Source organism: Trachypithecus francoisi, unplaced genomic scaffold (genome assembly GCF_009764315.1).
Source record: "Trachypithecus francoisi isolate TF-2019V2 unplaced genomic scaffold, Tfra_2.0 Lachesis_group1, whole genome shotgun sequence".
Classification (NCBI taxonomy): domain Eukaryota; kingdom Metazoa; phylum Chordata; class Mammalia; order Primates; family Cercopithecidae; genus Trachypithecus; species Trachypithecus francoisi.
In genome coordinates this window covers 1,894,779-1,918,617 of record NW_022681454.1, presented here as the reverse complement: position 1 = coordinate 1,918,617, position 23,839 = coordinate 1,894,779, and the positions used below count along the sequence as shown (strand labels likewise).

The 23,839-nt window shown below is 52.2% G+C and overlaps 1 protein-coding gene across 2 annotated transcripts in view; it reads left to right on the top strand.

Annotated features, from left to right (window-relative positions):
* The first annotated feature begins 570 nt into the window (after positions 1–570).
* The window catches only part of LETM1 (leucine zipper and EF-hand containing transmembrane protein 1), a 44,089-nt gene continuing 20,820 nt past the window's right edge, over positions 571–23,839 (top strand). For both annotated transcript variants that reach the window (XM_033213471.1, XM_033213470.1), the window contains exons 1-5: positions 571–940; positions 7,169–7,229; positions 14,946–15,396; positions 20,750–20,893; positions 22,633–22,770. In XM_033213471.1, coding sequence (XP_033069362.1) covers positions 859–940; positions 7,169–7,229; positions 14,946–15,396; positions 20,750–20,893; positions 22,633–22,770 — 876 coding nt within the window. In that variant the 5' untranslated portion in view covers positions 571–858. The remainder of the gene's footprint in view (positions 941–7,168; positions 7,230–14,945; positions 15,397–20,749; positions 20,894–22,632; positions 22,771–23,839) is intronic.

Here is a 23,839-nt window from a genome sequence, read left to right as displayed (position 1 = left end):
CGGGACCCTGCGCTCCCGTCCCCCTAGTGGTGGCCGGGGACTCCCGACGCCGAGCAGCGCTGTATCTGCGGAGGGCCGCCTGGTACGCAGGGAAGAGGCACTCAGAGCTGCGCACGCCGCAGTGCAAACCTCCGAGAGTAGAGCCACAGAGCAGGGGAGGCCGGCGAGGGCCCGCGGCCGAGGGCGACGAGGGCGCCACTCCATCCCCAGCGTCCCCTGACTTGTCCTTGGAGCCCCAAGCTCCCAGGAGCCGTTTTCTACTCGTGGGTGCAGGACTTAGTCCCAGAAAAGGTCCAGAGACACCCGGTGTTGCTGCCGCCCAGAGACAAAAAGACAATACCCGCGCAAGCGCGGCCGACTCCCTCAGCTCCTGCGGCCGCCACGCTGCAAACCGCGGCGTCCACGGTACGACGGGAACCAGGATACAGCGAGCACCGGAAGCTCGTCGCTCCAGTGCCGGTGCACGCCGGGAGCGGTAGTCCGCGCCTCGGGGTAGTCCGCCGCCCCGGTGCACGCCGGGATCGGTAGTCCGCGCCCCAGAGTGCAGGCCGTTCCGGTGCACGCCGGAAGCGGTAGTCCGCGGTGGTGCGGTCCGCCCCTCACCTGGCCGGCGGCGGGCGCTGAGGGGCCCAATGGGAATTGCGGCCTGGCCGCCCCGCCCTGCGCCTCTGGACGTCTGTGCTGGGACAAGGCCGCCGCCGGTGCCGGGTCCTTGAGCTGAGCGCTTCAAGGCGCCACCGTCAGCCGTCCGCGCGGGCCGGGCCTGAGGCGCCGCCGGGACGGCATAGAGACGCGGCAGCCGCGGAGAAGGAGAAGGAGGCAGCTCGGGAGGCCTGAGCGGCTGCCGCGCCCGGGCACATGGCGTCCATCTTACTGAGGAGCTGCCGCGGCCGGGCACCCACCCGCTTCCCTCCGCCGTCTCGGGTCACCGCCCCGCGGGGTAAGCGGCGGGCGCCCCAGGGCGGGGCCGGCTCCCGGCTGGTGGGTCGGGAGGGCGGACGACCCTGGGGTTCGGGCTGGTTGTCACGTGATGCGGGGTCCCGGTGGTCCCAGCCTCCGGACCCCCTGCGGGCCGGTGGGGCTCCGAATCTCATCGCGGGCTGGACCGCCAGCGCCGGGCGGAGCCGCTGGGCCTCTGCCTGGTGCTGTGACCTTAAGCGGCCGGGTCCCCGCGGGTCACTGCCTCCGAGACAGGCTTGGGAAAGTTCTAAAGGGCTGGGCAGCCCTAGCGCGTCCTGCGCGAGTAAGCTCGGTGGAACGTGTCGTCCACGCACGAGGACGGCCGTGCCCTTCAGTCACGTTTGGGGTCCCGGAGACGAGACTGGATGGGCAGGGCAGACACCGGCGAGCAGCACCTGCTGGGCCGCAGGAGCCTTCCTGGTCCCTCTCCCATGAGGTGATGCCAGCACCCACAGACCCCTGTGGTGTGATTAGGCCGCGACCTGCACCCGGGGGACACGGGGACTCCGAAGCCCTGAGGGTCCTCAGGGTGCATGGCCTTAGCCACCCTAACCTAAAGTGCTGCCTGGAGTGAATGCTCTTCCGGGGTGTGCCGACCTCCTCCTTCTCTCTCGTTAACCAACTTACCTGAGCTTATGTCCTTATTTGTAAAATTGGAATAAACATAAAACTTGCTAAGGGGGACTCAAAGTAATTAGTGCAGTGGTACGATCATACTCACTGAACCTCAAACTCCTGGGCTCAAACTGTCCTTCTGCCTCAGCCTCCCAAGTTGTTAGTTGTGCCACACAACACCCAGCTAATTTTTTTTTTTTTTTTTTTGTAATTTTTTGTAGAGACAGGTCTCGATATGTTGCCCAGCCTGGTCTTGAGCTCCAAGGCTCAAGTGATCCTCCTGCTTTGGCCTCCCAAAGTGCTGGGATTACAGGAGCCACCATGCCCAGACACCCAGCTTCAATTCTTGTCCCTGTTCCGCACCCCCAGAGAGATAGATTGAAGTTGCCCTGAATGTATCCTCCCAATTCTTGTTTTATGTTGTTGTTGTTGTTGTTGTTTTTGGAGACAGTGTCTTGATCTGTTGCTCAGGCTAAAGTGCAGTGGTGTGGTCTTGGCTCACTGCAACCCCCACCTCCTGGGATCAAGTGATTCTCCTGCCTCAGCCTCCTGAGTTGCTGAAATCACAGGCACCCACCACCACGACTGGCTAATTTTTGTATTTTTAGTAGAGACGGTTTTCTCCGTGTTGGCCAGGCTGGTCTCGAACTTCTGACCTCAGGTGATCCACCCACCTCAGCTTCCCAAAGTGCTGGGATTACAGGCATGAGCCACCTCGCCTGGCCCCCAATTCTTGTAATTTTTAACAATAATGACTGGTTAGCCACTAAAACTTTTGGAGTGGTGGGAGGATGTTGAGTGGTGAAACTGCACAGTCTGAAGGTGGAGCTCAGCATTTGGTCTTTCTAGTTGCTGTGTTAGATGTTAGAGCTCTCTCTGGACTTCTTGATGGTGATAAAAGTACTTTTGCCACTTCGTGCTTATGTAGCAGGTTTTTGGTAAATAATAATTAACTTTTTATGTGTGATTTTGTCATTTCAGGAATACAAATGTCTTCCGTAGTTACTACGGCACTTTGTGACAGGGACACTGACAGGTCTGCGGTAGAACAGTAGGGATTTCAGAGCCAGCACAACCCAGGGCGGACTGTGAAGGAGGTCCCTGAACCCCTATGAGTGATACACCAAGTGGAGTGCTGCGGGCCCCTGCTACTAACATCTTACATGAGTAGGGTTCGTTGTCACAGTTAATGAACTGACGTTGATCTGTTACTGTTCACTACAGTCCATAACGTATTTAGATTTTCTTTACTCTCCCATTCTTCACTTAAGGTCCTTTTTCTGTCCCAGGACCCATCTGCACCACCCATCTTGATTACTTCTCAGGCTTTGCTTGTCTGCAGTGACCTTGACATCTTTGAGGAGTAGTGCTCAGGTGGAGTGTAGGGTGCTGCTGTGCTGGCATTTCTTGATGTTTCCTCATAATCAAGCTGGGAAAGATGGTTTTTCTGGAGGAAGACCCCAGAGGTGAAGCATCCTCATCACATCATGTCTAGGCTCCATGCTGTCCAAATGATTTGTCACTGTTGATGATGACCTTGATTGGTAGGCTGAAGTGGCGTTTGTCAGGTTTTCACTGCCCGATTACTCTTCTCCTGCCTCTCCATCTTGTCCTCTTTGGGAGGAAGCCGCTTTATGAGTAGAAGCGGGGTTGGCCCTAAGGGCTGTGTGGGTGACCTCTGGCCTGAGCTGCCTGGAGACAACAGTGCTATTTGTTGAAACTGGGGAGGACTTGGAGAGGAGCACAATGCGGGGGGTGATTGAGAGTTCTTGGAGGTGTGGACTGTGCGGTGCTCATCAGACCTGTGGTGGGTGTATATTCAAGTCTGGGAAGAGATTGCCTGGGGAGGAGGTGGAGGTCAGGTAGGGAGGATCGCAAGGGGATCATTGTCTCCTGGAAGCCAGGTGAAGAAAGGTGTGTTATGATAAGAAATATATTTGTTCTTTGACCCGATCCTGGCACCAGCACTGAGGGCTGAAAACCCTGGAAGTTTCCTGAATGATGGGAGTGTCTTTTTTCATTTATTTGTATTTTGAGACAGGGTCTTGCTCTGTCACCCAGGCTGGAGTGCAGAAACTTGATCATGGCTCACTGCAGCCTCTAAGCGATCCTCCTGCCAGCTGATTTTTTTTATTTGTTGTGGAGACAGGGTCTCTCTGTATTGCCCAGGCTTAACTCCTGAGCTCTACAGCAGTCCACGCACCCTGGCCTCCCAGAGTGCTAGGATTACCGGCGTGAGTTTGGGAGTGTCTTCTATTATTCGTTATCACAGCACCTGAGTTTATGCTAATGCGGTGACTCCAGGCAGGCCCTTAGATAGATTGAGGCGCTGGCCGTGAGGTGATTAGAGGGTGGGAACTTCCTGCCCCTTCCAGGGAAGGGAGAGGGTTTGGAGATTTGGTGCAGTCCCCATGGCCAGTAGGCCAAACTGTAATCAATCAGGAAGCCTTGAGGAGAACTTCCAGGTGAGGAGGCTGGTAAGGCTTTCCATTGGTGTTCACCCTGCTCCACAGGACACAGGATCCTGTGCTCAGGACCTCTCTGGCCTTGGCGTCTTGGCCTCTCTAGCTGGTTGTTCCTAGGCACCCTTTATAATCAACTGTGATAGTAAGTAGAGCCCGTTGCTGGCATCTGAGTCATTCTTGTGAATTATCAAAACCAAGGCAGTCATGGGAACCCTCAAATTTGTAGTCAGCTGAAGTGTGGGCAGCCTGGGCATATGGAGTGGGGGCAGTCTTGTGGGACTGAGCCCTTACCCTGTGGGGTCTGCACTAACTCTTGGTAGTGTCAGTATGGAATTAAATTGTTGGACTCCCAGTTGGAGAATTCGTTGATGTTGGAAAAAAGAACAGAAGGGCTCCCAGCAGGGCCTGGCCACAGATGACATCTGTGCTCGTGAGGGACATGGAGCAGTGATCCCCGTCGCCCTGGACGGCCTTGACTGGGGGTTCCTTGGAGAGCTGGGGACAGAAGCCATCAGAACAGGTTTTGAGGAGAGCCTAGTAAGGGAGTCAGTGGGACAGCAAGTGTTAGAGAGAAGTTAGGATCACTGTGGGGGGCAGATCAGGGAGCTCTGGGGACCTGCCAGCCTTCCTGCTTGCTGGGCTAAGCCCTTGAGACTCAGGAGCTGGCCAGGGCAGGGGTGGAGGGGCCGAAGGTGCCATGGTGTGGGGAGGATAGTGGAGAATGTGCTGGGCCCCGTTCATATGAAGAAAGGTGGGGGACTAAAGCTGGTCTCAGCTGGAGTGAGAAGGGTCTTGGTGTGTTCACTTGCACTGTGCTTTTAAATTTTAACTTAAAATGTAACTTGATGTGTATGAGAACATAGCTAACACTTTTCCCTTAACCCAGCTCCCAATTTATAGACCAGACTGTTACAAGCCCTAAATGCGGCACGTGCTAGGAATGTCCTTCCCCACAGAAAAGCACGAGGGTTGCCTCCTGTTGAATGAGGGGAAGTGTCAAGTGGGTCTGCTGGGAGCAGGGCCAGTGCCTGCCCTCCCCATCCTGTCCCTCCTCTCACGGTGGCTCTCGTGGCTGGCTGGAGTGAGCTCCCCCATCTAAACCTGCACTTTCTGCTCCCTGGCTGAGGACTCATTGCAACCCCACTGCCTAGAGGTTCAAGGCCACTGGGCATCTCAAGGTGCCACCTGCTGGCTCCTGGCACCACCTAGCCTCTGCACAGCCTTGCCTGGCACCTCCATGGGCTGGTGCCTCTGGCCCTGCTGCTCCTATTCCTGTCTTGTTCCCAGCATGACGTTTGACCACAGTGGGGTCTGAATGTCAGTAGTATGAATTAACTCCGACTTTATGCTTGTAGGAACGACAGCAAGTTAGGGAAAGCATCAAAAACATGTTGAAATCCTAGAAATGTGCTGTACACTTATCACTGTCGTTTATACAAGAAATGGCTTACTCTTGGTATTTGTGGTTCTGGTAATTCTTTTTTTTTTTTCTTTTCTTTTCTTTTTTTTTTTTTTTTTGAGTGCAATGGCGTGATCTCAGCTTACTGCAACCTCTACCTCCCGGGTTCGGGTGATTATCCTGCCTCAGCCTCCCGAGTAGCTGGCATTACACGCACCTGCCATCATGCCTGACTAATTTTTTTTTTTTTTTTTGTGGAGATGGAGTTTCACCATGTGGGCCAGGCTGGTCTTGAACTCCTGACCTCAGGTGATCCACCCGCCTCGGCCTCCCAAAGTGCTGGGATTACAGGCATGAGCCACCGCTCCCGGCCTGTGGTTGTAGTAATTCTTACAGCTCTTGCCCCTTGGGGTCATTGCTTGCTCTGTAGGGCTGTCTGCATAGAGATCATGTTTCTCCCAGAGCCAGCTGAAGTGAGTGGGGATGGTGCCACCTGGTAGGAGTGCTCCCTCCCTAGGGCTGGCCTGCTTGGCTTCCCTCTTGGGGTGTCTGGAGCCAGGGTCTACTTGAGGCTCCCCATCTTTCTTTAGGACTACTTTGAGATACTGTTTTCCTAACTGGGGCAGACCCTTCACTTAGCAGTGTTCTGAAACCTTCCAACACTCAGAACTGGGTTCCAGAAACTTACACACAGAGCTTTCTACAAAAGAGATCTGTACTCTTTCAGACTTTTTTTTTTTCTTTTTGAGACGGAGTTGCACTCTTGTTGCCCAGGCTGGAGTGCAATGATACAATCCAGCCCACTGCAATCTTTGCCTCCCAGATTCAAGCAATTCTCCTGACTCAGCCTCCCAAGTAGCTGGGATTACAAGCATGCGCCACCATGCCCAGCTAATTTTGTATTTTTAGTAGGGACGAGGTTTCACCATAGGTCAAGCTGGTCTTGAACTCCTGGCCTCAGGTGATCCACCCACCTTTGCCTCCCAAAGTGCTGGGATTATAGGAATGAGCCACGGCGCCCCGCCTTCTTTCAGACTTAGAAGATATCAGGCTGGGCGTGGTGGCTCATACCTGTAATCCCAACACTTTGGGAGACCAATGCAGGAGGGTCGCTTGATGCCAAAAGTTGGAGACCAGCCTAGGCAAATAGGCAACAAAATGAAACTCCGTCTTTACAAAAATTAGCCAGGCATGATGGTGCATGCTTGTAGTCCCAGCTGCTTGGGAGGCTGAGGCAAAAGGATCCCTTGAGCCCAGGAGTTCAAGGCAGCAGTGAGCTGTGATTGTACCACTGCATTCCAGCCTGGGCAAAGTCAAATAAATAAATAAAAATGAACAAAAGGCTGGGCACGGTGGCTCATGCCTGCAATCCCAGCATTTTGGGAGGCCAAGGCAGGCAGATCACCTGTCAGCAGTTTGAGATCAGCTTGGCCAATGTGGTAAAACCCCACAGTCTCTACTAAAAAAAACAAAAAACAAAACACACACACACACACACACACAAAAATTAGCTGGGCATGGTGGTGGGCACCTGTAATTCCAGCTACTCAGGAGGCTGAGGCAGGAGAATCGATTAAACCCAAGAGGCGGAGGTTGCAGTAAGCCAAGACCATGCCATTGCACTCTAGCCTGGGCGCAGAAGCGAAACTCCAAAAACCAACAACAAAAAAAGATACCAGTATAAATCCCTGATTTACTACTTATTTATTTTCCCCTGTTCCTGTTATAGGTAGTCCGGGGGATCCTGCTCATCTCAGCTGTGCCAACACCCTGGGGTTGAGGAGCTGCCTGTGAGTAAATCAGTATCACTCTGCACCTGTCTATTTGAAAACAGGGTTTGAAAATGGTGGAGAGTCACCAGTGACTCTTGACTTTTGAGGGAAACAGTATATCCTACTTTCCTGTTGTTTGTTTCTTTTAAACCTTTATCTTTCCATTTTGAAAATGATTGTCACATGCCTCAGTTAATCTTTTTTTTTTTTTTTTTGAGACGGAGTCTCGCTCTGCCGCCCAGGCTGGAGTGCAGTGGCCGGATCTCAGCTCACTGCAAGCTCCGCCTCCCGGGTTTATGCCATTCTCCTGCCTCAGCCTCCCGAGTAGCTGGGACTACAGGCGCCCGCCACATCGCCCGGCTAGTTTTTTGTATTTTTAGTAGAGACGGGGTTTCACCATGTTAGCCAGGATGACCTCGATCTCCTGACCTCGTGATCCGCCCGTCTCGGCCTCCCAAAGTGCTGGGATTACAGGCTTGAGCCACCGCGCCCGGCCGCCTCAGTTAATCTTTAGGAAGTATAGAAACATTCCTAACCTCAGTGCCCAGTTGCACTTGGAGGGCTGGGGACAGAAGTCTTCCTGTCCCCAAAAGGAATTAAATGGAATTTAATTTTTGGACTCCCAGTTGGAGTGGGCACTGGCCACTGCACCTTCAAAGTGTCCAGTGTCAGTATTTTGGTGTACAGCAAGTCTCATTTAATGTCTGTTGGTTCTTTTGAAACTGCAACTTTTTTTGTTTTTGTTTTTGAGACAGTCTTGCTCTGTCACCCAGGCTGGAGTGCAGTGGCACATGCTTGGCTGACTGCAACCTCTGCCTCCCAGGTTCAAGTGATTCTCCTGCCTCAGTCTCCCAAGTAGCTGTGATTACAGGCATGCTCCACTGCACCTGGCTAATTTTTGTATTTTTATTGGAGATGGGGTTTCACCACATTGGCCAGGCTGGTCTTGAACTCCTGACCTCCCGTGATCCACCCACCTTAGCCTCCCAAAGTGCTGGGATTATAGGTGTGAGCCACTATGCCTGGCAGAAACTGCAACTTTAAGGTCCACAAATAGCGTAATTTTATTATAACTTTGGATGAGAAAAAAAAATTGGTTTTCTTATATCTTTTTACTTAAGGTTACATTTTCTTTTTTTTTTTTTTTTTTTTTTTTTTTTTGAGACAGTCTCGCTCTGTCACCAGGCTGGAGTGCAGTGGCGTGATCTCGGCTCACTGCAACCTCTGCCTCCTGGGTTCAAGTGATTCTCCTGCCTCAGCCTCCCTAGTAGCTGGGATTAGAGCTGCCGCCACTACACCCAGCCAATTTTTGCATTTTTAGTACGAAAATACAAAATTCTCACCACATTGGCCAGGCTCTTCTTGAACTCCTGACCTCAGGTGATCCAACTACCTCAACCTCCCAAAGTGCTGGAATTACAGGCGTGAGCTACCACACCTAGCTGCTCCCGTTATTTTCTTTTTTTTTTTTTTTTTTGAGACGGAGTCTCGCTCTGTCGCCCAGGCTGGAGTGCAGTGGCCGGATCTCAGCTCACTGCAAGCTCTGCTTCCCAGGTTTACGCCATTCTCTCGCCTCAGCCTCCCAAGTAGCTGGGACTACAGGCGCCCGCCATCTCGCCCGGCTAATTTTTTTGTATTTTTTTAGTAGAGACTGGGTTTCACCGTGTTAGCCGGGATGATCTCGATCTCCTGACCTCGTGATCCGCCCGTCTCGGCCTCCCAAAGTGCTGGGATTACAGGCTTGAGCCACCGCACCCGGCCGGTTATTTTCTTTAGTGAGTTCTCCAGCAGGTGTTCCTCCCTGGGGACCAGTTCCCCCAAACCTCGTCTCTCTGGACTTTCCTTTGATTGTTTGTCCTTCTAGATGAGCTGAACCATTTCACTTCTAAAACAGTCTTTTTAGGATCGTAACTGAAGTATCATTAAACCCATCAAAGCAGTTGGGAAGGAATATTACTTTTTTTTTTTTTTTTTTTTTGAGACAGTGTCTCATTCAGTTTATTGCCCAGGCTGGAGTGCAGTGGTGCAATCATGGCTCACTGCAGCTTTGATCTCCCAGGCTCAAGCCATTCTCCCACCTTAGCCTCCTGAGTAGCTGGGACTACAGGCATGTACCACCATGCCTTGCTAAATTTTTTTCTTTTCAGTATTTTTTGTAGACAGGATCTCACTGTGTTGTCCAGGCTGGTCTCAAACTCCTGGACTCAAGCAATCCTCCTGACTTTGGCCTCCCAAAGTGCTGGGATTACAGGCATGAGCCACTGCACCTGGCCTATTTTCTTTGTATAGGCCACATGCATTGCATTTTAGATAATTTCCAGATGTTTATTATTTTCTGTTTCTTTTCATTGTCTTTTCTAAGTGATTATTGCTGTCCCGTAAGTTGCTAAGTTGTACAATTTTCTGTATCTGACCCCTTTCCTGTTATTTGTTCAGCTCTTGTAGCAGCCCAGGTTTAGTTTATGGCTGTGATCTTAGTACACAGTAATCGTCTGCCTTTTCTTTCCCAGGGCTTCTGCTTCGGGGGTGGTTTCAGTTCTTAGCTCGGTAGCCAGGTCTGTGTCAGAGCAGCTGTAGTCAGTCATGCGGTATCACAATAGCAGAAAATACAGAATCTAGTGTTTGTGACATATGATGTTAGCTTTTGGGTTTAAGTAATCTTTGTTCTGTCTGTTACTGTTTTTATTAGGAATGGATGTTGAATTTGTCAGGCAACTTTTTAGCATTTAAATTTCATACTAAAACAAAAGCTGGCCGGGCACGATGGCTCACACCTGTAATCCCAACACTTCCGGAGACTGAGGTGGGCAGATCACGAGGTCAGGAGTTCAAGACCAGCCTGGCCAACATGGTGAAACCCCATCTCTAATAAAAATTAAAAAATCAGCTGGGCATGGTGGAATGTTCCTGTAATCCCAGCTACTTGGGAGGCTGAGGCGGGAGAATTGCTTGAACTGGGACCCGGGAGGCGGAGCTTGCAGTGAGCAGAGATGGCGCCACTGCACTCCAGCCTAGGCTACAGAGCGAGACTCGTCTCAACAACAACAACAAAACATAAAAGCTGTAGTTTAGTCACGTAACTTTTTTTAAAGTTCCCAATTTTGAACATCTACTTGAAAATTTAAACAATGAGGACTGTACAGCTGTTTTGATGGACTTGTTTACTTATCAAGAATTATGGATGAGGCCAGGCACAGTAGCTCATGTCTCTAATCCCAGCACTTTGGGAAGTTGAGGTGGGCAGATCGCTTGAGGCCAGAAGTTCAAGACCAGCCTGGCCAACATGGTGAAACCCCGTCTCTACTAAAAATACGAAAATAACTGGGTGTGATGGTGCACGCCTGTAATCCCAGGTACTTGGGAGGCTGAGGCAGGAGAATCACTTGAACCCAAGAGGTGGAGGTTGCAGTGAGCCAGGATCACACCACTGCACTTCAGGCTGGGCAACTGAGGGAGAGTCTGTCTCAAAAATATATGTATAATAATTGTGGATGAGGCCAGATGCAGTGGCTCATGCCTGTAATCTCAGCACTTTGGGAGGCTGAGGCAGGCAGATCACTTGAGGTTAGGAGTTTGAGACCAGTCTGGCCAACATGGTGAAACTTCATCTCTACTAAAAATACAAAAATTAGCTGGGTGTAGTGGCACATGCTTGTAATCCCAGCTACTCGGTGGCTGAGGCAGGAAAACTTTGTGAACCTGGAAGGTGGAGGTTGCAGTGAGCCCAGATTTTGCCATTACACTCCAGCCTGGGTGACAGAGCAAAACTGTGTCTCAAAAAAAAAAGAATTGTGGATAGTGGTAATGTTTCAGCAGCCAAAAAATTTTACTTTTTATTTTGGTCACACAGTATAAACACCTGGAGTCACCAGATAAGTAGCTATAAATGGTAACCATTTACATTAGTTTTTTTAAACGGTTATTTTACAGAGGCAGGCAATCCTCAGTTGAAATGGCCCAGATCTCTGAGGGTAAGTAGGTGGATCATTTTTTTTGGGCAGCGGGGGACGGAGTCTCACTCTTTCGCCCAGGCTGGGGTGTAATGGCACAATCTTGGCTCACTGCAACCTCCGCCTCCCAGGTTCAAGTGATTCTCCTGCCTCAGCCTCCCAAGTAGCTGAGATGATAGGCGTGTACTACTACGCCCAGCTAATTTTTGTATTTTTAGTAGAGACAGGGTTTCACCATATTGGCCAGGCTGGTCTCAAACTCCTGACCTCGTGATCCGCCCGCCACAGCCTCCCAAAGTGCTAGGATTACAGGCGTGAGCCACCACGCCTGGCCTTTTTTTTTTTTTTTTTTTTTTTTTCTGTAGTGACAGGTTCTCACTATGTTGCCCAGGCTAGGGTCAAATTCCTGGAATTAAGCAGCCCTCCTTCCTTGGCCTCGTGTAGTGTTGGGATTATAGGTGTGAGCCATGGTGCCCAGCTGATAGAGGTTTTTGTTTTTTTTTAAGACAATCTCACTCTGTTACCTAGGCTGGAGTGCGGTGGCACAGTCTTGGCTCACTGTAGCCTCTGCCTCCCTGCTGCCTCCACCTCCCAGCTTCAAGCAGTTCTCATGCCTCAGCCCTCCAAGTAACTGGGATTACATGTGTGTGCCACCACGCCCTGCTAATTTTTGTAGTTTTAGTAGAGACAGGGTTTCACTATGTTGGCCAGGCTGGTCTTGAACTCCTGGCCTCAAGTGATCCACCCACGTTGGCCTCCCAAAGCACTGGGATTACAGATGTGAGCCACTGCGCCCTGCCAGAGTAGTTTTGATCCAAGAGAACATCATGGACATTATGTATCAGCTTCCAGCCTTCTTTCCCATAGAAACAAAGGCAGAGAAGCAGCGCCCAGACTTTGGCTAAGCAGACTGTCAGACAGCAGTTGTGAGACCCAGCAAACCTGAATCTCATTCAGTGGGGAGACCTCAGCTGATGTGAGGCTATTTTTGTTTCTAAATCTGTACTTAGTGTGAATGCTGATGGGATTTGCCGGGGGATGTTACTGTGGTGAGGACCAGGCCCCTGTGGGTGTGTCCAACTCTGGATGGCTCCCTGCCTTCACTGAGTCCGCCTTGTGCTTCTCTGCCTGGTCTGTTTTTTTGAGTCTTCGTCTTTGCCTGTCAACACCCCGTGACTGCTGGCATCATGCCTTCTTGTGGAAGCCACCATCTTCCTTGCTAACTGAGGGTTGGAAAGTTGTGTAATTTAGCTTGATGTAGGGAGGAGGTGTGTTCCCATGCACGGGCACTGTCGTCACCCACACTGGGAGGTGAGCCCACCTCACAGAAGGAACACAGCCTGGCCAGGGGGCAGTCTGAGCCTGCATGGGCTCTGCTGCATTCTGTGTGGCTCAGCCCTCGGCATGCCTTGACTCAGGACTGTGTGGATTCAGGGGCCTCTTCCTGGCTCAGAGGTGACCCCAGAGCTGGGGAGAACCTAGAGACATGGTGGGTGGGGCTGGGCCACCCTGGAGAGAGCCTGGAGCTGCCCTCACAGGGACTGGGGAGGTGACCAAGGGGGGGTGCCTGTCCCCCTTTCTGCCCCTCCCAGGCCTCACTGGTGTCCACCAGGCACCTTCCATGTGTCTGTTTCCCGTATTCTTGAGAACCTTTCCATGAGGTCAGTGTTGGGTTTGCATGTCTGTAATTGAGGGAAGACTCTGAGCCTGAGAGAGTTCTTGTGGGAGATCCCAGACCATTACTGGTACAGAGAGGAGCCCCTGCTGCCTGGGCTTCTGATCCTGGTGTGTGCTCACTCTAAGCTGCCCTGGGCTGACAGTGCCCTGCAGCAGTCGCACTGCCCTCTCCGGGCTGCAAGCCGAGACAGGCCTGTGTCTGCAGGCCCCCAGGATCCCCATCTGAGAAACAAGCAGCAAGTCCTAAGAGTCCCCGCCTGGCTTCCAGCTCTGATCGGTGGCTTCTCGGAGGCTGTGAGGCGATGGTAATCACAGGAGCCACATCGTTGGTGGGTGTTCCCATGTCGCAGTTACCGTCCTGGTACTTAGTATCTGTTAACACACGAATTCACGAGGAATGCTCCCAAAGCACAGAGAGGTTAAATTACTCAGTCAAGGTCACACAGCAGTAAGTAGTGGAGCTGGAATTTGAGCTCCAACAGTCTGCTCCGGAACTCGGGCTTTGCCGCTGGCATCAGGCCAGGCACAGAGAGCTGATGGAAGCAGGAGGAGCTGATGTGAAGTTATGTGACACACATGGACTTTTAGGTGAGCTCGGGCCAACCAGGGGGGATCTGTGCCCAATTGCAGGGGAATTTCTAGTGTGCCAGGCAAGACACGCAGGAGATCGTGAGCCTGAAAGGGCCTCGCACAGGTCAGCTGTTTGAATTTTGGACTGTAAATGGTGTTGTGGCACCACGCTGCGGTCAAATGATGGTCTCTGTGTTGCACACAAACCATAGGTTCTGGGCCAGGCACAGTCTGTGCTGCAGATGCTTGGGCTGCAGTGGCTTCCTCAAGGCCTTTCTGTGATGGATACGGCACAGGCGGCTGCTGGGGCCGATGCAGCTTGGACCGAGATGGGTCCGGGTTAGTGCCAGCCTCCCGCTGCCGCCTGTGAGGCCTTGAGCCTGCTCTCTGGCCCTCGCAGACCCACATTCCAGTTGGGAGAAAGCAAGTGTGGTGCACACAGTGTGCACCTGGTCTCTAAGATGGCCAGATGTCAGCAGGGCACCCGCTAGGAGGCAGCACTGTGGATGAGAGGCCAGAGCGGTGCAGTGGTCAGGGAGGTCTGAGTGAAGCAAGGACGTGAGCTAGGGATGTCCAGGCAAAGGGGCAGGTGTGAGGCTCTGATCTCAGAGCCTGCTGGTGCCACAGTGGACAGGTGCATAGAGGAGGAGGAGATGGGCCTTGGGCCTTATTCTTTGGATTTTGCTGTTTTGCTCCCGTGCCTGCAGGCAGCTAGTGTAGAGATCTGAGGTCAGGGAGCGCCCTTACTGATCTGCAAGTCTTGCTCAAGAGCCATGGGTCTTTCCGGAAAGTCACTTGTTGGAGGAGAAGACCTCCAAAGTCAACAAAGTCTCTACTCTGCCCTCCATTCCCCCACGAAGTGTCAAAGCAATGCACCCACCTCCCCAAGGCTCTGGGAGTGGGCCTGGGAGACCCACCCAGGGATCCATCCGTTGCTGATTGTGTTTGTGTCTGCCCTGCCCGCCCTGCTGTGGGGATCAGCGAGCCCATGCTGCTGTCCGACGAGGTGTGGGGCTGAGTGGGCTGCACGCTGTCCTGGCCTCCCTTCCGAAGGGCTCCCCGGGGCAGTGCAAACATCAGGAAGTAGGTGGGATTATTGTGTGTGGTTGTGACATAGCATGGCACGGGGCATGTGGGTTTTGCTGCTGTTGGTGTTTGGTGCTGAGCTGTCAAAGGCTAGTCCTGGCTCTTACTACTGTTTTCTTTTTTTTTTTTTTTTTTTGAGACGGAGTCTCGCTCTGTCCCCCAGGCTGGAGTGCTGTGGCCGGATCTCGGCTCACTGCAAGCTCCGCCTCCCGGGTTCACGCCATTCTCCTGCCTCAGCCTCCCGAGCAGCTGGGACTACAGGCGCCCACCACCTCGCCCGGCTAGTTTTTTGTATTTTTTAGTAGAGACGGGGTTTCACCGTGTTAGCCAGGATGGTCTCGATCTCCTGACCTCGTGATCCACCCGACTCGGCCTCCCAAAGTGCTGGGATTACAGGCTTGAGCCACCGCGCCCGGCCCTTACTACTGTTTTCTACTCTTCCCTTTTCAAGGAATGTTCCATTTGGCTGCTGCACTTCCATCCACCCTGTGTACCCATCCTTCAGAGGCGATCACCTCGGCTGTTGGACTCTGAGACCCGAGTGCCTTCACACGGTGTTGGGAGCGCCATGGACCTCTACCTCTGTGGGTTTTGTGGTCATGGGACCTCGGTGCCTTCCTGTGCGCAGCTGGCACTCTTCACGCCCTGTTGGCGATGACTCGGTAGTAGAGAAGTCCCTCAAGTCCTTGAAGGACAAAAACAAGAAGCTGGAGGAAGGCGGCCCAGTGTACAGCCCCCCCGCAGAGGTGGTGGTAAAGAAGTCCCTGGGGCAGAGGGTGCTGGACGAGCTGAAGCACTACTACCATGGCTTCCGCCTGCTATGGATCGACACCAAGATCGCAGCACGCATGCTCTGGCGCATCCTCAACGGCCACACCCTGACCCGCCGGGAGCGCAGGCAGGTAATGGGGACACGTCCAGTCCTTTCTTTTTTTTCTTGCTGTACCACCCAGGCTGGAGTGCAGTAGCACAATTTCCGGGGCATGGGCGATCCTCCCGAGTATCTGGGACCACGGGCTTGTACTACCACACCTGGCTACTTGTTTTTTATAGATCCAGGGTCTCACTTTGTTGCCCAGGCTGGTCTCAAACTCCTGGGCTTAAACAGTCCTCCCACCTCAGCCTCCTAAAATGTCGGGATTACAGGTGTGAGCCACTGTGCTGGGCCGTGCCCAAATTCTTTTCACTCTATAGATTGTTTGAAAGTTATTTTTAGGGCTTGCTTTCTGTTTGGTAGAGAAAAAAACCTATTGCCTAGGAAAAACTCGGTTTACCGGTGTATTTCATCTCCCCTCCACTGCAACAGTCATCCACATAGAAGACCACACAGCAGACACCAGCTGGGTGTCCTCTGATTCAGTTCTGACAACATCTACCCGGAGATAACACCAGATCCCACAGGGTGAGGACTCAGTCCCCAAGATGCCGCCCACCAGTCTCAAGTCCAGGCCTCTCAGAACTTCCGACAGACTGGCTTCAAGTTAGGTTCCCACCAACCCCTCTTCGTTTTTATTTTTATTTTTTGAGACAGAGTCTCACTCTGTCGCCCAGGCTTGAGTGCAGTGGCACAGTCTTGGCTCACTGCAACCTCTGCCTCCTGGGTTCAAGTGATTCTCCTGCCTCAGCCACCTGAGTAGCTGGGATTTCAGGCATGTGCCACCACACCTGGCTAATGTTTGTATTTTTAGTAGAGAGGGGTTTCACCATGTTGGCCAGGCTGCCCTCAAACTCCTGGCCTCAAGTGATCCACCTGCCTTGGCCTCGCAAAGTGCTGGGATTATAGGCATGGGCCACTATGCCTGGCCCCCTCTTTGTTTTTAAATTGTTTTAATTTTTTATTTTTGTGGGTACATAGTAGGTCCATGTATTTATGGGCTACATGAGGTGTGATGGCACCCCCACCCCCACTTTGGGTTCGATTAATTTGCTGGAGTGGCTCACAGAACTTAGGGAAACACTTATCAGTTTAGCATAAAGGATAGTGCGGGCCGGGCGCAGTGGCTCAAGCCTGTAATCCCAGCACTTTGGGAGGCCGAGACGGGCGGATCACGAGGTCAGGAGATCGAGACCATCCTGGCTAACACAGTGAAACCCCGTCTCTACTAAAAATACAAAAACTAGCCGGGCGAGGTGGCGGGTGCCTGTAGTCCCAGCTACTCTGGAGGCTGAGGCAGGAGAATGGCGGGAACCCGGGAGGCGGAGCTTGCAGTGAGCTGAGATCCGGCCACTGCACTCCAGCCTGGGTGACAGAGCGAGGCTCCGTCTCAAAAAAAAAAAGGATAGTGCGAAGGATACAGGTGAAGAGACCATAAGGCAAGGTATGTACAGGGAAGGGGCATGGAGCTTCCATGCTTCCCGGGTCGCAACTCCCGGTGAACCTCTACCATATTCAGCTTTCTGGAAGCTCCTTGAACCAGTCCTCTTGGGCATTCCTTTCCTCAGGGCATAGGGCAGAACCCTCTTTAGGGAGGGTCTTAAAACCCGTAGTCAAGAAGCTGGGGCCAGGCGCGGTGGCTCAAGCCTGTAATCCCAGCACTTTGGGAGGCCGAGTCGGGTGGATCACGAGGTCAGGAGATCGAGACCATCCTGGCTAACACGGTGAAATCCCGTCTCTACTAAAAATACAAAAACTAGCCGGGTGAGGTGGCGGGCACCTGTAGTCCCAGCTACTCGGGAGGCTGAGGCAGGAGAATGGCGTGAACCCGGGAGGCGGAGCTTGCAGTGAGCTGAGATCCGGCCACTGCACTCCAGCCTGGGCGACAGAGCGAGACTCCGTCTCAAAAAAAAAAAAAAAAAAAAAAGAAGCTGGGAAGATTAGTGACCTGCCTGAGGGCAGGTGAAAGGAGGGTAGGGAGGTCAGAGGCCTGCCCCCGAGGCCTGACACACCTAATATTATCACGAAAGACTGTAACAAGGGCAGTTGAGCCAGGAACTAATACCTTTCATAACGCCGCACCTATGGAAAGGCCCACCTAGCCACTAAATTGAATTGCATCACCGTCTGCTGATGTTTCACCTCTTTCCCACCAGCAGTTTTCAGCACACACCTCCACCCACTCTTGACCCTCTCGATGCCATTCCCCCTCCCCGCTGCTGTTTCCAGGGAGGGGTCTGCATCGGCACAGTTGCACTTCTGGTGCAGGTGCAGGCCCTGTCTGTCTTATTGCTTCCAGGTTTGTCTGGAGGGCTGTGTGTGTCTCTCTGGGTGAGTTTGTTTTTATTGTTGGGATCCATGCTCCTGACCCCAAGGTTCCACATCTGCCATCTGTCGTAGAACCTGCTCGCTCACCAGTGCCCAGACTCTGGGGCTCCTGGTTTGGCCTCTGGTGCACCAGCTTCTGCTGTCCTTCACGGTTCTGAAAAGATTCTCCATTTTCTGTCTTCGTCTCGGGGCTGCAATCTAGATGTCTTCTCTCTGTTTTACTCATTTTCTTTTCAGCTGAAGTAATCTTATTTAATGCAGCCACTGAGGTTTTATTTTCAATGCCTGTGTTTTTAAGTCTAAAAGCTCGATTAGTTTATTTTTAGTTAGTTTTTTTAATTTAAAAGAGATGGAATCTCACTTCAGAGGGGTACACCTTGTATGATGTAGGTGGTGAGCTAGTTTTCTTCAGCACAGATACTGTTTGCTTCTGTGATAGCCATGGGACACCATGGGCCGCAGAGAGCGCAGCCCTGTTTGAGAAGCAAGTCCACCCTCCCAGGTGCAGCCTCATCTCCTGTCCGCTCCATCCTTTCCTCCCAAGAACACCTCATGGTTTCTAACTCTTGGGGTTTATATCACGTTTGTGTGGCTCTAGTATTTATTTACTTATTTTTATTTTTGAGATAGGATCTCGCTCCCCTACCCAGGCTGGATGCAATTGCGCCCTCATAGCTAACCGAAGCCTCAGCCCTCCCAAGCATAAGGGATCCTCCCACCTTAGCCTCCCACGTAGCTGGGACCACAGATACATGCTACTATACCAGGCTCATTTTTAAATTTTTTGTAGAGACCGGATCTCACTGTGTTGCCAAGGCTGGTCTCAAACTCCTGACCTCAAGCAGTCCTGCTGCCTTGGCCTCCCAAAGTGCTGGGATCACAGGCATGAGCCACTGCACCCGGCACCAGCCTTCCTTTTTAAAGATAATCATGGCCAGGCTCCATGGCTCACGCCTGTAATCCCAGCATTTTGGGAGGCCGAGGCGGGCCGATCAGGAGGTCAAGAGATTGACACCATCCTGGCCAACATGGTGAAACCCCGTCTCTACTAAAAGTACAAAAATTAGCCGGGTGTGGTGGCAGGCGCCTGTAATCCTAGCTACTCAGGAGGCTGAGGCAGGAGAATCACTTGAACCCGGGAGGCAGAGGTTGCAGTGAGCTGAGATCGCGCCACCACACTACATCCTGGAGACAGAGCGAGACTCGGTCTCAAAAAAATTTAAAAAAATAAAGATAATTCTGTGCACTTAAATGTGCTCTAGGGCCGGGCGCGGTGGCTCAAGCCTGTAATCCCAGCACTTTGGGAGGCCGAGACGGGCGGATCACGAGGTCAGGAGATCGAGACCATCCTGGCTAACACGGTGAAACCCCGTCTCTATTAAAAATACAAAAAACTAGCCGGGCGAGGTGGCGGGCGCCTGTAGTCCCAGCTACTCCGGAGGCAGTAGAGAATGAGGCAGGAGAATGGTGTAAAACCCGGGAGGCGGAGCTTGCAGTGAGCTGAGATCCGGCCACTGCACTCCAGCCCGGGCGAAAGAGCAAGACTCCGTCTCAAAAAAAAAATGTGCTCTAAGAGGATGGAATTTGTAGTTCTGCTTTTGTGTTTAAAATATTTAAGAAGTTATTTTCTTGTTTGGGTGCGGTGGCTCACGCCTGTAACCCAGCACTTTGGGAGGCCAGCGCTGCAGATCACCTGAGGTCAGCAGCTTGAGACCAGCCTGGCCAACATGGTGAACCCTGTCTCTACCAAAAATATAAAAAAGTTAGCTGGGCTTAGTGGCGCATGTCTGTAATCCCAGGTACTTGGGAGGCTGAGGCAGGAGAATCGCTTGAACCAGGGAGGTGAAAATACAATGATCCGAGATCGCACCATTGCACTTCAGCCTGGGTGACAGAGCTAGATGCCATCTCCAAAAAAAAAAAAAAAAAAAGTTGTAAATTTGGATTTTAGTGATGACTTCACAATGTATAAATTTACCAAAAATCATCAAATTTATTTAAAATAGGTGAATATTATGGTATATAAATTACACCTCAGTAGAACTGCTAAAAAAATTAATGAGGCATATCAAAAAACACATGTGCCAGCTTTAAGGATATGTCCTGCCCAAATATGGCACCGTTTGGGAATAAAGACAGCCGTAAATTGTAAATCAGTGAAAAAATATAGGAGTCCATGGGTCCAGTGCAATAATAAATAGAAAAATGAATGTACAGGAAGGCAGGGTTCTCCCCTCCTACAGATGACAGGTAGGAGAGTTAGGCAGCTTCTGTTTTGTGTCCATGAGAGTGGAGGCTGGCTCCATGAATGCAGGGTCGGGAGAAAGAGGCTGATGAGGAGGAGGAGGACATTGCTGCTCTCAGGGCGTCTCCCTGGGAATGCTCACTTGTTGCCAGTGGAAACGTAGGAACTACACAGAACACCTTGGCCAAAGGACCCATGTGAGCAGCACCGAGGAGGGGCAGCATCACGCATGCTGTTTTCCAGCAGTTGTTCAGGCTTCACAGGGATTTCTGATTGTTTCAAATTGGGTGTTTCTTTAATGGCATCAAGCACTAGTTTGTTTATGTCAATGAAATACTTGGGTTTTTTCCTAATGATTGCTTTGTAGTATAGTCTTAGGAAACACAAGAGAAGCCCTCCTTCTAGAGCACCCTCCAGGAGAAGGTATGGGTCAGCCCATCCTGGTGACCCCTCACTACTCTAGTCATGCCCAGTCCTCAGCCTGCAGCCCTCACTTGCTGGTCCCCGAGCCCGGATTGCTGGCCAGTGTCCTTGGAGGACCGGATCGCTGGGAGCACCTAGTGGCCCTTGGTGTCAGCACTATACCCTGCTTTTCTGGAGGCTGCTGGTACTTGCTTTGGACCCTGAGAAAAAAGTGGGTTTCGGGAGTGGTCTGCTGAGTAGTTCTAGAACTTAGAGTCCTCAGTGGGTCCTGTGAGTCGCTGCCTGAGGTTGTGCCTATAAACTGTTATAGGAGAAATGCTCACACCCCTTGCCCCTGTTGTCACATGTGCTCTGCTCCCCTCTGATGGATTCCACCCCGTTCCAGTTTCTCCGGATCTGTGCTGACCTCTTCCGCCTGGTGCCATTCCTCGTGTTCGTGGTGGTGCCGTTCATGGAGTTTCTGCTGCCTGTTGCTGTGAAGCTCTTCCCCAACATGTTGCCATCCACATTTGAGACTCAGTCCATCAAGGTGAGGGCGGCATCCCAACTGCTTGTTTTAGAACGAGTCTGAAATTCATTGTGGTAGCTTCCTTGTTTGTGACTATTTCAAGTGCTAGATATTTTTGAGACTTTATGTATCTTCATATCGTCCTTGTGCTATGCGATAATTATTTAGTGGATGCTGGGTTTTGGATTTGTTTCTCTTTATTTATTTATTTATTTATTTATTTTTGAGACAGAGTCTCACTCTGTCACCCAGGCTGGAGTGCAGTGGTGTGATCTTGTCTCACTGCATGCAACCTCTGCCTGCCGGGTTCAAGAGATTCTCCTGCCTCAGCCTCCCAAGTAACTGGGATTATAGGCATGTGCCACCATACACAGGTCTTGCCCTGTCACCCATGCTGGAGTGCAATGGCGCGATCACTGCTCACTGCAGCCTCAAGTTCCTGGACTCAAGTGATCCTCTTGTCTTAGTTCCTGAATAGCTGGGACTACAGGCTAAGCCACCATGCCGGACTAATTTTTTTTGTTTGTTTTTTATAGACAAGATCTGCTATGTTGCCCAGGCTGGTCTCAAACTCCTGGGCTCACGTAATCCTCTTGCCATGACCTCCCAAAGTGTTGTTATTACGGGTGTGAACCACTGCTTCCAGCTCAATGTGTTTTAAAATACAGGTTTTCTAGACCAGTGTTCCTCATGCTGTAGGGGAGTTGTGAGGTCCTTCTGGGGCAGGGTCAGCCAGCTGTAGCCCACAGGCCAGATCTGGACCCTGCCTGTTCTCAGTCCCCTGTGGGAACCTGCGATGCCCAGTCATGTGTCTCGTCTGTGAGGCACCAGCAGAATTAAGCAGTTGTTTTAGACCACACAGCCCATGAAGGCCAAATGCTTTCCTGTCTAGCCTGTTAATGGAAAGTGTGCCAACCCTTGCTTTAGGGGATCACACGAGTTTGTTTGTTTGTTTGTTTTGTTTTGTTTTGTTTTTTGAGACGGAGTTTCATTCTGTCACCCAGGCTAGAGTGCAGTGGCGCAGTCTCAACTCACTGTAGTCTCCACCTCCTGGGTTCAAAAGATTCTTGTGCCTCAGCCTCCCAAGTAGCTGGGATTACAGGTGTGCATGCCTGGCTAATTTTTGTGTTTTTAGTAGAGACAGGGTTTTGCCATGTTGGCCAGGCTGGTCTCGAACTCCTGACCTCAGGTGATCCGCCCACATGGGTATTTTTTTTTTTTTTTTTTGAGGCGGAGTCTCGCTCTGTCGCCTGGACTGGAGTGCAGTGGCGCAATCTCAGCTCACTGCAACCTCCGCCTCCCCAGGTTCAAGCAATTCCCCACCTCAGCCTCCCGAGTAGCTGGGACTACAGGCGCCCGCCACCTCGCCCGGCTATTTTTTTTGTATTTTTAGTAGAGACGGGGTTTCACCGTGTTAGCCAGGATGGTCTCCATCTCCTGACCTCGTGATCTGCCCGTCTCGGCCTCCCAAAGTGCTGGGATTACAGGCTTGAGCCACCGCGCCCGGCACACATGGGTATTTTTTTAAAACCATGAAATAAAAGGGTTTGAGAATGTATTGCACTTACATGAGAGTCAGTGTTTTGTGAAATGTTTCTGGGGGTGGGGGTTGGGCACAAACGTGAGATGTTTTCCTTGCCCAAACCACAGTCTGAGCAGTTGGAGTGCACTCCTGAGCCCACCCTCCAGGAGGCCCCAGGGTCTGGGTGTCGGCAGGAGAGCCCGGGGCCTGGAGTGTAGTGCCCTCTCTGCCCTTGCAGGAGGAGAGACTGAAGAAGGAGCTTCGGGTCAAGCTGGAGCTGGCCAAGTTCCTCCAGGACACCATCGAAGAGATGGCCTTGAAGAACAAGGCAGCCAAGGGCAGCGCCACCAAAGACTTCTCTGTGTTTTTCCAGAAGGTGCTGTGATTCGTCTGAGTCCCTGTGACCTCACCAGGGTGCCTTCCTTGCTTTTCTCTTTCCCCTTCACTGTGCTCAGCAGAGTGGAGCTCCCCCAGGTGGCTGGCTGGCGCTTGAGACTTTACCCAGGAGGCTCAGTTGGGAGCCAGTGGAGTGTCAGGAGTCTGGCCCCCCTGAGCTCCCAGTGAGTTGAGCTGTGGTGGCTACGCCTCCTCAGCCTTCAGAATCACGGGTGTCTGTGTCTCGTCACCCTGCAGTCCTCCGGGCGCAGTAGAATGTGACTCATGAGGGGCCTGAGATGCTGATGTGAGGTGTAGGTGACTTGGCTGGGCTCCTCTGCTGGGCACTGCCTTCTGGCTAGACTCAGTCAAGAAGGTCCCAGGTCCCAGGGGCTGGTCAGAGGCCTGGACTGTGGGAGCAGTGGGGGCTCTAGAGGAGGAGCAGCCCTCAAGGTTTCCTGTGGTCGTGTGGCCAGTGAGGTGAGGATGGGGGAGAGGGTGGGTGCCATGGACGAGATCCCTGAGGACTAGATGGGGCCAAAGAGGCCAGTGTCGTTGGCTTGAGGGACTTGGGACACTGGAGTCAGAAGGATGTCTGAAGTGCAGGAAGAGCTTAAACCTGGGGCTAGAAACTCCAGCCATGCATGTGCATTGTCTGTGGGGTTTTCCCCCTGCAGCACAGAGGCGAGTGGTTTCCATGGCTGCAAAGCTAGAAATACTTGCTATCTGACCCTTGACAGAAAAGACTGCCAGGCCAAGGCCTAACCACAGGGAAGCCTCTCGGGAGGAGGCGGCACAGCCATGGGGCTATTGAGCCCCCCAAGGAGTGGGTGGTGGTTCCAGCAAGATGTTCTAGGGGGAGCCATGCTTTGGGAGCCTCTCCCAGGATGTTGCACTTTGCAGAGCGGGAGGAGGGGCCCGTCCCAACCTTTCCTGGGCTGCCCAGCTGCCAAGAAGGATGTGCTTGCGGTCACACACATTTTGGTGTGCTGCGTAGGGCGGCCCCCAGGAGCACACCTGAAACCGTGTCTTGGTGCATGTTACGATTTGAGCTGGGCACCAAGTCAGGC